The sequence below is a fragment of the Labeo rohita genome, chromosome 3 (genome assembly GCF_022985175.1).
Source record: "Labeo rohita strain BAU-BD-2019 chromosome 3, IGBB_LRoh.1.0, whole genome shotgun sequence".
NCBI classification, from domain to species: domain Eukaryota; kingdom Metazoa; phylum Chordata; class Actinopteri; order Cypriniformes; family Cyprinidae; genus Labeo; species Labeo rohita.
Window position 1 is genome coordinate 14899593 of NC_066871.1, and position 16052 is coordinate 14915644.

Genomic DNA, 16052 nt, shown 5'->3' on the forward strand with positions numbered 1-16052 from the left:
TATTAACAAAATTTATTTGTACTACAGCGGTGGCACAGAAGAACACAAAACTGGCTTGTAGGTGTATTTTCATATGTTTAATGAGGCTCAGAGGTGGGTGAGATTAATGTTTTAAATATAAAATTTTGAATACAGAAATGTTAAAGGGGTCATCGGATGCCCATTTCCACAAGTTGATATGATTCTTTAGGGTCTTAATGAAAAGTCTCTAATATACTTTGATTAAAAATTCTCAATGGTTTTGTAAAACAACACCCTTTTTACCTTGTCAAAATGAGCTCAGCAAAAATCATCCCATTCTGGTCGAGGCTGCTTTAAATGCAAATGAGCTCTGCAAACGATGCGAAACAGAGCAAAATCAGGTAATAGTGTTATAGTCGGACAATGTTAGTCACTTAATATTAACTTCTTGTTTATTTAACTGTTCAATCAATATCTAATTTACACACTCGCTTAAAAATCATTAAAAGTTGTCACTCATCTTAGTTCATCATGATCTCAAAATTCTATTATAATCAACAAACCTCCCTACACTGCACAATGAATCTCTTATTTACACTCTCTCTACACTTTTTTATGAAAGGATTCGTGAGATATGTCTGTGATACATTACTCAATGTTGCAAAAACACGTAGAAACCTTTGAAGCACCCCTCAGCGCAAACAAATATGCTGATCGGGTCAGTTGCACTGGTGCTCCTAAATATTTTTCATAGTCGCACGCAGTAGTTTTCAGTCGCACTGTAGAGCCCTGATTATGAAAACATTTTAACAGTGAAATTCCTAATAATAAATTCCAGTAATTCCAAATTGCAATAATGTTTCTCTATTAAAACAACAGCGGCTGAGTAAGTGCATTTATTCAGCAACTATAATCGCAAACAAAAAAAGTAGAGATCTCATGCCTAAACACAGAATGACAGCTTACAAATTTTTGTCGGTTTTTCAGATCATCATTGGTGCCTCTGCAATGAAGAGCAAGCATGTGGATATGGTTGCCAGATTGCAAAAAGTACCAGGCAGACAGTGTTGGGGGTAACATATTACAAGTAACGCAAGCTACGTAATATTATTACTTTTTCCAAGTAACTAGTAAAGTAATGTATTACTTTTAAATTGACAAGAAAATAAGTTACTCTTTTCAATTAAGTAACGCTAGTTACTTTTCCCCCCATTTATTGATAAAAATCTCTCCTTTCCCCATGCTGAGAGAAATCGGGAGTAATATGTTCTAAAATGTGAACATGCATTAATTCATCTCACTCACATTCAGTATTCCTCAAAATGAATAAAAACACTGAAATTCAACTCAGAATATGACGCAAACCTGCAATAATTAAATATGTTAAATAATACAAATATCCTTTATGCATTTCATACCGCATTGCTGCTGACCTTCGATGATCCAATTCAACCATACTAATAAGCAAAAATTACTCAAGATAATCTAACATTTGTTTTCCTTTTTTTATTGCTGAAAAGTTGACATTTTTTTCTTCTGCAGTCTACTGTACAGACATGTAAAGTAATGCAAAAGTAAAGTAACGCATTACTTTCCGTAAAAGTAACTACGCAATGTAATTAGTTACTTTTTTAGGGAGTAACTCAATATTGTAATGCATTACTTTTAAAAGTAACTTTCCCCAACACTGCAGGCAGAAAATGTATCCTTTTAACAAAGAACCTCTGATGTGGAGATTTGAACTCTTGATATTTGGCAACCACACACATGAAAGCTCGCATAGCAGAGGCGTGTCCTGCAGTTCACACTAATATTTTGTTTATTTTGTTCTAATACACTGCAAAAAATGCTTTTCTTACTTAGATTTTTGGTCTTGTTTCCAGAAAAAATATCGAAAAATTCTTAAATCAAGAAGAATTTTCTAGACAAACAAAAATTATTGTCTTGTTTTCAGAAAAAAAGTGAGTTTTTGCTTAGAACAAGCAAAATAATCGGCCAATGGGGTAAGCAAAATAATCTTATTTCAAGCAGAAAACAAGATTATTTTGCTTACCCCATTGGCAGATTATTTTGACTTGTTTTTTCTGAAAACAATCCTTCTTGATTTTAGAATATTTAGATATTTTGGCTGGAAACAAGAAAAAAAAAAAGTAAGAAAAGCATTTGTTGCAGTGTATTTTATTTTATTTTATTTTTATTTTTTTGATTAAAATAAAAAGAGATTTTAGTATACTTGTTATTTTTTAAAATACATTTTAGTCTTATCTTTTATCATCAACGATATTGCATGTTGATATAGTCACAGTTATCATTTATTGACCTTATTGTCGTCTCCTCACTGGTCATGGTGAAAAAAAAGCTTGTCAATGAACATTTTTCGTTACAGCTTTCGTTAACAAAATAAACACCAGTTCTAGAGGGTCCAAAGAGTAATTACTGATAAAAATTCAGCCATCAGGAATATACAGCATAAGTTATGTTGTAAAAACATTTCAAAATGTATTATATTTTTGAGCACACTCTTAAAAATAAAGGTGCTAAAAGGGTGTTTTTGCAGTGATGCCATAGAAGAACCATTTTTGGTTCCTCAAAGAACCTTTTAGTGAACAGTTCCTAAAAGAACCATTTTAAAGAACATTTTAAAAATCTAAAGACCTTTTTTCAACCATAAAGAACCTTTTCTGCATTTAAAAGGTTCCATGGATGTTCAAGGTTCTTCATAGAACCATCGATGGCAATAAAGAACCTTCATTTTTAAGAGTGCATAAGCATATATTAAATTTACTATCCCATGAGGCCACAGGAGGAAAGTCATGTACTGTATGTATAAATGGTGGAGGACAGGGTCACCTGATGTAGTATGTAGATTGTATTTATACTACACATGTGCATACTTATAAAATGTAGTTTAAACTGGTCAGGAAGTTGTTAATTAAAGCATCAAGATTTCTTTTTTAATACTGTTGTGATTCATCTTGAACCAGACTGGTCTGATTCATGGCTTTTACTGTTTTTTTTAACGTCTATGGTGACTGATTTCTGGATGATGCAGTAAAATGATTCCTTGCTGTGGTTTCACCGTAAGATTTTTTTTCACAATTCTTTTTTTTTTTTCACTCCTGGTGAAAAACGCTAGTTTAGACAGTCAGAGAATCAAGAAGTGGCTGAGAGTGAAGCAGAAATGTATTTTTCATAATTGCACGGATTCAAAGAGCAAAGCCATTTCCCGTAACTGCACAGCGCCATTCATTTCTCCCTCCTGTTCCTGTGTGTAGTAATTGTAATGATGTGATTGAGCTGGCATTCTACGTTCGCTCTCATCCACGATAACAAAAAAGAGCTCTGGTCCCCCGTGTGGACGCGCTTCCTGTAGCTGTCACTATAGACTGGGTAATTTGTTGATTTAAATGGTTGTATAACTCAGGGGCCCGAGACAAAATGAGCGGAGAAGACGACTCCAGGAGGAAATCTGAAACGGGAAGGGTTATCGTCACCGCAGCTGTCTCACACACTTCCTCTGTGACAGTACATCTGATTAGATTTGCTAGAGGACGACAACTTTTGCCCACCTCTTTTCTCTGTTCTCTCACGTGGGATTGAGAGAGAGACAGATTGAAGAGGAGAGACAAAAAGAAGGGAGACAGAAAGCAGAAGAGTGGAGGAAGGAAGGAAATAGGAGAGATTTTTGTACTCACATCTGATGCAGGACCCTTATCTGCTCCAGGGCAGGAGAAGGTGACGAATTCATGGCAACGCTTGTGCACCACAAAGCAGCAGACTGAAAGGAAGAAGGACAGATGAGATAAACGGTGAGAATCAGAGCTCATGGCGCTGACAGACATTCATCTGCTGTGACAGAGATCCTGTTTGATTTCACGTCACGCCCCTTGACCTAACCTGAGCCCCCTCACGCACATTGCATCACAACATAACACCGCATGAGGCCGAACTACACCCGTTTAACAAAAAGTGGTACTTGCGCACCATGAGTGCTTGTTTGTTGCTGTTATTATTACATAATTCTTGGCTTTTGAATTGATTCCCAATTTGTGAATGTTCCAGAGTTGAAACAAAAGAGCTGTGTGAGTGTTTTGGGCATTTAAATGCTGCTTGGTGTACCACAGATTCTATTTTTGTTGCCGCGCACACCGACTACAGCACTTTTTTCTGGAATAAAATACATGGCAATTAATTCACCCATTAAATTTGCCAATAAAATCATTGTATTCATTATTTAAATTGTCAGTTTTGACAATGAGTTGTTGGAAAATCCCTTCATTCGCTTCCCATAAACTGCAATAAATCACTGGTTATATTAGTCTTTTATTACAGAAATATCACTCATTTTTAATCGTTTAAGATGTCAAAATGGTGCATAAACACACTTCTTTTTTTCAACCATGATGATGTGTGATGAACAAAAAAACAAAAATTTTGCTTATGCAACTAGCTTAACCAGCATGGCAAACATTTTTTGGTCATTCATAGCTTTTGAGACAAATGTTCATAAACATTCGCAGCTATGTTGATCCACCAGTTAGACCAGCACAAAACCAGATAAAACCAGCATGAAATTCATGTTGCCCTAAGCTTTTTCAACAAAATGAGGCTGCATTTCCGTTTTTGTTTCAAGTGGAAGCAAAATCTAGATTTGACTCACTGTTTACCTTTATTGCAAAGTTTTGCATTTCTTTGTAGTTTATTTATAATAATTAATAAACATTATTTGTAATAATAATAATAATAATAATAATTGTCAATAAATATTTTTTGTATTTTATACATACATACATACATACATACACACACACGCACACATATATATATAACAAAAAAATGTTAAAATGTTTATTTCTTTTAATTACATTACTATATATTTTAATAATAATTTAATTTATATAAGTACACACACACACACACACACATACACATATATATATATAACTATAATACAATATATACTGTCTATTATTTAACATAACTACATTTTAATAGTAATATAATTCAGATAAATACAATAAAACGCAATAAAACACAAAAACATGTTAACATAATAACATGATTTCTAAAAATGTCATATATATATATATATATATATATATATATATATATACACACACATGGTATGTGTATTTAGTGTATTTGTAAGTTACAAAAAGTGTCATTTTAATTTTAAAAATGATAGAAATACAGTAATATAATTCAGATATACACATGCCGTGTATATATGTATATATATATATATATATATATATATATATATATATGACATTTTTAGAAATCATGTTATGTTAACATGTTTTTGTGTTTTATTGCGTTATTTTTACTTGATATCAAAATAACCCTACTGCAGTTTGATTGAGATTAATTGGAATGCACAATGAAAAAACATTGAGTTTCTGTTTCAGAGTTTCTGTTTTTGCAAATGAACTCTTCATATACTGTATTTTATTTTTATTATTTATTTATAAAATAACTGTATATTTTAATAGTAATATAATTTATATAAATACAAATACTGTATTTTATATATGTGACCGTGGACCACAAAACCAAGTAGCACGGGTATATTTGTAGCAATAGCCAAAAATACATTGTATGAGTAAAGATCATGTTCCATGAAGATATTCTGTACATTACCTACCATAAATATATCAAAACTTAATTTTCGATTAGTAATATGCATTGCTAAGAACTTCATTTGGACAACTTTAAAGGTGATTTTCGCAATATTTAGATTTTTTTTGCACCCTCAGATTGCAGATTCTCAAATAGCTGTATATATTGTCCTAACCATACATCAATGAAAAGCTTATTTACAGATGATGTATAAATCTCAATTTTAAAACAATTGACCCTTATGACTGTTTTTGTGGTCCAGGGTCAAATACGTTGTTTATATGTGTATTTAATTCAGTTAGTTAGTCCAATAAAATCGAATATATTTGATGTATATGTGAGAACAATGTAGTATCACTGCTGTATTGTGTAAAAGCTTATCACTGCCTGTATGGTGTTTTGCTGACTATTAGTAGGCAGTATACAGTACTTTATATACTACACTTTAAGCAGCATGTTAGTGTGCAATAACCTGTGACCGCAGCCAATCTGTATTAGAGCTATAGCAGCTGAAACTACTATGCAAATGATGTGCTGTGCTGAACTACACATATAATGCCCCTCTGTTCACATCACTATTGCCCCTGGCACCTCCGTGGTGTGACATATCCAGGTCATCATAGGGGCATCGTTCTTCCTGCTGCAGGTTAACACTCCTATTCTGATCCCATGAGACTGGAGCAGGTTATAGGCAATTTCCTCATGGGGAATGACGTAAAAAGTCTCTCACGTTCACTGTAATCTCTTTCAGAATCTGCACTTTTCAGAGTCTGGCAGCTCCGGCCAAAAACACAACAGCCAAACTTCAGACAGGCTGAACAGCCACTGTCACCCACACACTCTAAATACTCCAGTGAGAAAAGTGAGAGATAAAGAAAGAAAAACAGATTTGGAACAGAACTGAAGCGTATGATTCAGTAAAGTTTGCTCTTTTCATCTTTGTGATGTTTATTAAAAACCAGTTTACTAAAAAAAATAACAATAAAAATAGGCCAAGAACAACGTGAGCTAAACATTCAAGCAGCACAGTAACAACAGTGCTCCAACTGTTTTGAGCACTTTCAGCTTTTTGGATCGAGCACTGGGCAAAAGAACACCATATACTGATTAATCGCAATAATTTATTCATTGCAATTTTCAAGTCAAGATCACTATAAAAACAATCATTTTAAGGTTCAAATTTTTGATTGAATAAACATGTCAAACATGTTTCATGTTAAATGAAACAAGCAGAATCACATCTCAGATTTTTGTCTTTTTCTAGTACTAAAAAAATTAAAAATAAATGTGAAAGTAAAATAAATAAGTGTGGTAAATATGGCAATAACAGTGCTTGTCCAGCTGAGAATTTTACCAAATTCTCTCCCAAAAAAACAACAAGGGGGTGATCAGTTGGAGGGCACAGGTTTTAGGGTTATAAATGGTTATAAATTATATAGTTATAAATGGTTGCCATTGATCATAGAAAGATCCAGAGCTGCCATTCTGAGAACATCTTTAGTCCAAACACTTTATAGTAAATACATTTCTGAATTTGATCTTTAAACTTTTCTTCTTTAGAAGTGTATGGAACCGCTTCAAAACAGAGTGCTGAATCCTGTGTATCTGAGCCAAAAGGAGACAAAAACACATGATAGATTTGTATCTCGCCTTTTGGCAAACACCTCCTTTGTCCCTCTCTTTTTAGTGCTAAGAATAAAGATGTGATGTGCAGACTATGATCAGCACTTGAGAATGGTCAACAACAATTACCTTTTTACATCCTGCATTGCAAAAGCATTACAAGCTATATTAAATGAACAACTCTCTCCCAAAAAATGACTTTCTAATATTAACTTTCTTCCTACCAATGCAAAATAGCTTTTTTGGACAGTTTTAGCCATGCAATTACAATGAATGGGAACCTTCAAAGCTTCAATACACACGTTTTCTTCTCAAATCACACATTGCTACATCTCTCGTAAACACACAAAGGAAGGGTCTTCAGTTCAGTGTAGAATATTCAAAAGTGCATTCAGCAGTTTGCTGCTCATTTAAAACATTTTACACTTTAGGAAGTAAGTAGATGAGGAATCATCTGAACGGTGTAAACTCACATGAGTACTCATAATAGTTTTCTTTAAAAAGTGTTTTAATTATGTATGGTGTGAGTCACCCGCAGTGTTTCACTAAACGGCAAAGAGAATCCTCACACTCATTGGCTGTCACCAGATACACTAGTAGAGTAGAATAGTGTTGTTTGGTTATGCAAAGAGCAAAAATTAGACAATGGACTGCACTTATCACGTTAATTATTAAAGAATCAGCTAAATACAGCCAAAGAAGCAGGGAAGTTCTAAAGCTGGGAGAAAGATATCACATACACAGGTTAGAAAGATTTCCCTATGGAAAAAAAAGAAATCCCGGGTAGTAAAGCCTAAGTTGTAAAGGTGTCAATCAGAGGTCAACCAATATTGGATTTTACAGACACCGATAACTAGGTTGGACCACACTGGCCGATACCGATTAATTGACCGACAGTTTTTAAAATGGATACTGAACGGAAAATAAATAGTGCTCTACTATTTAAAAAAAAAATGCCTACTGAACCATACTTTGTAAATGAATAAAAATATTAATTATATACTGATCATTACAGTTAGTTCATTGTTCATTAATGTTAACAAAAGCAACTAAAATTTTTAAAATATATCAGTAAATGCTGAAATTAACACACTCTAACAAGGCACAGTACTTCTATTCTACAGCTTTTATCAATCTTAATGTTACAAATGCACTCATATTGTAAAGTGTAACCATTACATCAACAATCAAGCTAAAGATGGCCATCTTTAAATATCTACACAAAGGCCACAGTATTGAAACTGCATACATATGGATAGTGTGAACTTTTACAATTTAACTGCTTCTATTCTAGAACATTTGTGGTTATTTAATCAAAATATAAAAATATGTTAGTCACACAACGGGCAAAAGTGCAGCAGCACGTCTAGAAGAACTCGCAGCTATCCGCTATCACACACACTGGACGCGTCGTGTTCAATTCAAGTGGCGGACTACAAGACTTTATTTGATCACCAAACGGGCAAAAGTATACTGCTGTCTTTTCTCCACTAATGCAGCATCTAGTCAACAAATTCATCGCTTAGTAATGACATGTAAACATGCACTACAGTATACTGCACACACCGTTTCGTTGTCGATGTTTCAAATCCGCCTTTGAAGTGTCCAGCTCTGTGCAGTGTGCCGTGTCACGTGTCTAAACAAATGGCACGTGCTGTCTGTGATTTCCGCCACTCTCGCGCTGTATAACAAAGACTATAGGGACTTTGCTGTATAATGACAACCTTCTCAGCCGCTCCAGCAACGCACCCAACCCAGAAAAAACTATCGGCAGGGATTTTTATCGATAACTGATAGTTCCGCCTATCGGTGGCGATTAATCTGCAAAACTGATACATTGGTCGACCTCTAGTGTCAATAATCGCTATAATCATAATTTACATGAAATAATCGTTCTGATCCACATCAATAATGTAATAAAATGTAATAAAGAATTTATTGCAAAATCAAGCAAACTCTGCATTATTTGTGGCATCTTGCACTTATTTCTGCAATTTTTCAGCACAATAAAAAATACCAAGTTCTGTCATGAAACTCTAGATGGTGCAGGTTGACGGGTTGTTAACACAAACTGATGATATTCACAGCATTAAGCTACTTGGCACAAGCCATTCATGTTGCACACACAGCCAATGAGCTTGCTGCTTTACATTTAAACGGCTGGTTAGCATTCACTTTAGCACTTCACAGCACATTTCAGAGTTACTCTAAAACCCTCCACCTCCCCAGCTCCACCTGTATAGATCTGCTACAGGTCATTATATATGCTATTTGTGCAGCAGCAGTATATCTTAAATACTCAAAGCACCATATCGCCGTATGTACTGTATTGGCTGCAGCAAGTTCCTGAACTTGCATTTCAGCAACAGCAGCAATAATCTACAACAACAGCAGCAATTCAGCAGTGTAGCATATCTACTTTGCCGAGACCAAATACATTAATACTGTCATATCCATCAAACATCCAGTTTAATTAAACATCCAGTTGTCATAATAGGAGTAAATAAATAAATAAATAAATACCCTGAAGGAGGGAAATGCAATATTAGATAATAAAAATGTATTTTATAAATAAAAATGTAATTAATTAATTAATATGTGTCCTGCCTGCACTTTAATAAATTCCACTGTAAAGTGAGCAGGGATGGACTGAGCACCCTATAAAAGACTGAACACTAAAAAGGAAAGGAAAGGAAAGCATTTCAATGCTGGTGTCACCTTTGCCTTGTGCATAGGGGACTAAAACCACAATTTCAGTAATTATGTACAAAACTATTTACAAGTAATTGTGTTCTTACTGTCACTTAAAATAGTAACATAATTACAGTTGAAGTCAAAAGTTTATATACACCTTGCAGAATCTGCAAAATTATAATTGCTTTACCAAAGTAAGAGGGATCAAACAAAATTCATGTTATTTTTTTATTTAGTACTGACCTGAATAAGATATTTCACATAAAAGACATTTACATATAGTTCACAAGAGCAAATTATAAATAAATTGAATTTATTAAAATAGCCCTTTTCAAAAGTTTACATACGCTTGATTCTTAATACTGTGCTGTTACTTGAATGATTATTTTTGTTTATTGATAGTTGTTAATAAGTCCCTTATTTGTCCCGAACAGTTAAACTGCCCGCTGTTCCTCAGAAAAATCCTTCAGGTCCCACAGATTATTTGGTTTTTCAGCATTTTTGTGTATTTGAACCCTTTCCTCACTCACTGATGCTCCAGAAGAAAACACGATGCATTAAGAGCCGGAGGGTGAAAACTTTTTGAATTTGAAGATCAGGGTAAATTTAACTTGTTTTGTCTTTTGAGAAACATGTCAGTATCTTCTGTAGCTTCTGAAGGGCAGTAGTAAATGCAAAAAAATATGATATTTAGGCAAAATAAGAAAAAATATACACATCTTCATTCTGTTCAAAAGTTTACACCCCCAGCTCTTAATGCATAGTTTGAGCATTTGAACCTTCTGTAATAGTTGCATATGAGTCTCTTAGTTGTCCTCATTGTGAAAAGATGGCTCTCAAAATCATACAGTCATTGTTGGAAAGGGTTCAAAATAAGAATTTGTTGGACATGAAGGAAAACAGCAGGCAGTTTAACTGTTCAGGACAAACAAGGGATTCATGAACAACTATCACTAAACAAAAACAAAAAAATTTTGCCTTTGTAAATAAACTTTTGATTTTTTTTTTTTTATAAATTCAGCTATTGTGTAAAGTTCTTTTATGGGAAATATCTTATTCAGGTCAGTACTAAATAAAAAATAACATGCATTTTGTATGATCCCTCTTTTTTTGGTAAAATAATTAACATTTTGCAGATCCTGCAAGGTGTATGTAAATGTTTGGCCTCAACTGTATATCCAGATTACTGGTCGGTTTTCACTGCAACATAAAAAAAAATACAGCAAATATCACCATAATTTTTTGAGAAACCCACAAAAAAAGTCCAGTGAGATCCTGGTGGGACTTGGCAGTGCAGCATCTAACATCATTGTAATATCAGTACAGCAATGCATACCGTAGCTAAAAAAGAACTACTGAATGCCCCTTTAATATAGAATATAGCATTCAAGACATGAGCTTCTGTGAAAACGTTATGCCACTTTTGTAACTATTTATTATAATTGCAGCATGGAAGAGAGTGACCAGCACAATCTTCAAAATGTTATACTTCAAAATGTTTTGAAAAGACATGATATAAAATATGAAATAAAACACTGTTTTCTGTAGTTTTGTACATTTCCACAGCACTGGGCAACAATCCACATATGTCTGAGATCAGCTTTCATTCAAATAAAAAAAACAACACAAAAAACCTGTTTATAAATAACAGCAGTTCCTAATATTTAAATGGTTGTGTAAATACATCTCATCTACCAAGAAGCGTAAGCATTTACATACAGGAAGTTCCTTTTGTGCACTTGGTGACAGGGCAAAGATCGACCCAGAGGTGAAGCGCAGACTGCCATCTCCAAGCGGCTCAGTTAAACAGCCTCTCACAGGGCCTATTGAGCGCACGCTTACATAATGGCCAGCCTGATGGAGAAGGATCAGGCCCAGTAGGAGTTTCCCTGACTCGGTCTTTCTCCAGCACTCTTAAAAGGTCAGAACGAGAGAAAGGCTCATGTAGCAACCCACGTCCCTTCACAGCGAGACTGATCTGGGCCTTCATAATTAAACAGCCCATTAAATATCCATGCCACGCTAGCGGCTCAGCGCCTCGCAAAAGCAACCATGCCGAACGCCCCGCAAAGACACCAAACTTTGTCCCGGCAGATGCTGCTCAGAGTCGTTCGGAGACAAATTCAATTAGCTCGGAAAAGCACGAGCATTAGTTCTCTCCTGCTAATCAGTCCGCCGCTCACAGACAAACAGCAACGGTGCACACCCACGTACTCGCACACTTACAGCTCAAACGCACACACATACACGAGCACGCCCACACAAACACACATGCACTCGACATCCAAGCATATCTGCCTTCTGGACAACTGCGAACCTTTAAAAAGAGCCTCCAGTTATAGCAAGCCGCGTCTGGCCAGAGAAGCCGCGAAAGAACCTTTCACGATTTTAATTCACGGGCGCGAGAGATGTGCGAGCGATCCCGGAGATGACTGGGAATGTTCATCTTGATATTGAATTCAGCCCAGCTGTCAGGGAGATGCAGATTAGGAGGAAGGGAAGGGAGTTTGTGCGCTTGTTTACTAGAAATGGAACAGCATGCAAAAGATATTCCTCATGGTGCAACATCATTAAGGCTTCATGAACACAACAAGGTGTTAGAGCTGCTAAATTGAATCGAGCTGAAGGAAAGGACGAACACTTAAAAACAGCTTGTTTTCTCCCCACACAACCCTAAAGGAGGTGAATTAAACAGAGTTCAGCTGAGTTTACATGGGAAGTCTTGCTTGGGCAAAACAGCCAATCAGAACACTGAGAGAAGAATGAATTCTGCACAAAGGAGGAAAAACAATCCTTACTTTTAGGAGGCTGATGGAAATATGAAGCATGCTAGTACTGCTAAATACCCAATGTGGTTTTTCGACAAAGTCTATTATATTTGAACTTATCTATATGCTGAAAGCGTACTCCTAAAATGATGAAAAAAACATTTATTGTGCATTTCTGAATTAACTGGGATGCACAGTTTTAGTTACACAACCTTTTCTTAGTCTCCATTGTTGATTCGAAAGCCTACCATAAAATGATCACCGTTTTTGATTCACACCAAGTCTCAAGAAAACGCTATGCAAATCTGGAGTCAGAATGAATATTGCCAAATTCGGCATTCTCGGACATTTAATCCACACTCCGTCTCCATCTGACGGTTTCTGAAGGCTTTTGAAGATCAGTACAGAGAACATGCATGTAATACTCAATAAATCTAATGCTGGTTAAAGGGACACCACACCTAACAATCACCCTCATCTCGTTCCAAACCTCTTTCACAAAAGAAAATCTAACGAGAAGATATTATGAAAAATGTTGGTTACCAAACAGATTTGGTGACCTTTAATTTCATTGTACGTGCAAAAACACTTTTATGTTTCACAAAGAAGATCATACAGGTTTGAAACAACTTGAGGGTGACGACAGAATTTTCATTTTTTGGGTGTATCTCTTTAAGTAACTCAATGCACAAGGCATTCCAATGCACACTGGCAAACCTTATTTTGACCATATCTTCTCCCAAAATAACATTTAAAAAAAAGGTGAATTTAAGACCAAACCAGTTTGTATATAATTTTATATTTAATTTTATTATACACTACCAGTCAAAAGTTTTTGAACAGTAAGATTTGTACTGTTTTTTGAAGAAATCTCTTCTGCTCACCGAGCTTGCATTTATTCGAGCCAAAAGCACAGCAAAAACAGGTACAATTTTGAAATATTTTTACTATTTAAAGTAACCGTTTTCTAATTGAATATATTTCAAAGCTGAATTTTTAGCAATATTTCTATATTGAAATAGAAAACAGTTATTTTAAATAGTAAAAATACTTTAAAGAATTACTGTTCTAATTGCTGTACTTTGGATCAAATAAATGCAGGCTTGGTGAGCAGAAGAGACTTCTTTATAAAAACATAAAAAATCTTACTGTTCAAAAACTTTTGACTGGTAGTGTAAGTTTAGCTATACATTGTCTTTTGTTTGTATTTCAATTAAACACATTTTAAAAAATGAACAAAGATTATTCATTTTAACTGCATCTTCTGAAATTTCAAACTTAAAACATTATATAAGAATATGACAAAAAAATGAAACTTAATAGAAAAAAAAAAAAAAAAGAAAAAGCTTAGGGCAATAACAAAACATTATCCTGATCCTAATTATGTTAATTTGCTAACGTAATATTTGTATGCAGCTTTTCCAACCATGACTAAACAACTGGGTTTAACTGTCTGGAAAATTGATTCCCTTTACTGAGGAGACACTCATAAATTATCAATTTAGCATACATAAGACGTGCTGTGAATTCTCACTCATAATCAAATGTTCACACGCTGTGCACGACATCAGACAATCCTCTGTACATACACACAGGTCACACTCACAATATTAATTTCTAAGCATAAACATACAAGTCACACAACCTAACACAACAATGAGCAGGAATAAAGTACTGACAAGCTCCTACCACAGATCATTAAACACAGATGGACAACATCCTACTGTTAAAACAGAAACAAGCTTGTCTTTCAAACTAGAGCACAAGTTCTTCCTCTTCTTAGTAGTATGATATGATTATAAAAGTAAACACAATGGTCCTGATGCAGAGGATACATATATATGTTTATCTAACTAAATGAAGACTTCCACATTGACTTTTTGCCTTAAATTAAGCCAATTTCAAGTCGTAGAGAATAAGTCAAACCTGAAATAACAACATTTTAGACATTTATATGCCATTTGAATAGTAAATTATTACATTTCACTGGATTTCAGAAGTGAATAAAGCTATTAACGCTGGCAACATCTGGCATGAAAGTAGAGACAAAAATAAAAAATATATACTTATTTTCTTTTACTTGTTTTTACCTTTTGGAGTTAAATGTGACCGGTCCGGGACATGTTCTGGTAAAAGTTAGTCATGTGAACCATTTCTGGTAAACCATTTGTTAACATTAGTTACCTACATTAGTTAAAGGGGTAATTGGATGCCCATTTTCCAAAAGTTGATATGATTCTTTAGGATCCTAATGAAAAGTCTATAATATACTTTGGTTAAAAATTCTCAGTGGTAGTGTAAAACAACACCCTTTTTACTTTGTCAAAATGAGCTCTGCAAAAATCAAGCCATTCTGAGGGGTTGTTCCTTTAAATGCAAATGAGCTCTGCTCACCCCGCCCCTTCTCTTCTCTCTGTGGAGTGACGAGCTGCTCTGAGAGATTGTGCGAACATCGATGCATTTATGTAGATCGAGAGGTGCATTCCCTTCACAAACAAACGTAATCCACTGCATCTTCAGCGGCTCAGATGTCGGGATTAAATGACGACCATTACATTCATTATTACATCCAGCAACACAACACCTCAAATCGCTCAATCAGAGATTTTCTTGTCTAACTTACATCCCTGCTCCAGCATCGAAACAATGGAGGTCTGACTGTTACAGCTGATTTAAGGCGGGTCTGAGGTAAGACGCTCATGTCAATCAACTATCGTGGGAGCGGCCTCTGAGAATGGCTCAATTTAAAAAAGGGGGTATTATTTTTACAGATTAATTAAAAACCACTGCATGGATTTTTGTCATAATAGGGTAGATGTGCACATACACTGCCAACACACATTAATGTTCATTTACTACATTTTTCCTTTCAAAAATGTACATACACAAAGTTTCTACCAAACTTTCATATTTCACAAACTTGTGGCAATGTCAGAAACACACAGAGGACGGATGTTAGCAGTGACATTAACTGGATTGGCTGGGCTGATCCTGCGCTCAGTGCTGATGGGACTGTTAAGAGTGAGGCTTCACTGAGATTAACACATCTGAAGAGCACAGCAGCACACACACACACACACACACACACACACACTCACTCCTGCTGTCCGCCACAAAATCAACAACAGATGCATCTTACACAGCCATTACTTACGCTGTTCATTTACACTCGCAGTAATACTGCACACACTCTCCGCTGACAAAGTGTCTGCCAGTGGACTGGAGTGGAGCCATTCCTGACAACAAACCACTCAACGAGAGGATGGCGGGCATAGAGAAGCTTAAATTTTTGTGATGTCTTTAAGCTTGTCAGTTTCAAATGCCTGTCAATTTCAAATTCTGAGCTGGTTAAAGGGAGTTTTAATATTTCAGGGCATTGTACTCTTT

The 16052-nt window shown here is 35.1% G+C and overlaps 1 protein-coding gene across 2 annotated transcripts in view; it reads right to left on the bottom strand.

Moving 5' to 3' along the window:
- Nucleotides 1-16052, bottom strand: part of prkcbb (protein kinase C, beta b) — a 158612-nt gene that overhangs the window by 114621 nt on the left and 27939 nt on the right. For both annotated transcript variants that reach the window (XM_051102886.1, XM_051102880.1), the window contains exon 3: nucleotides 3657-3739. In XM_051102886.1, coding sequence (XP_050958843.1) covers nucleotides 3657-3739 — 83 coding nt within the window. The remainder of the gene's footprint in view (nucleotides 1-3656; nucleotides 3740-16052) is intronic.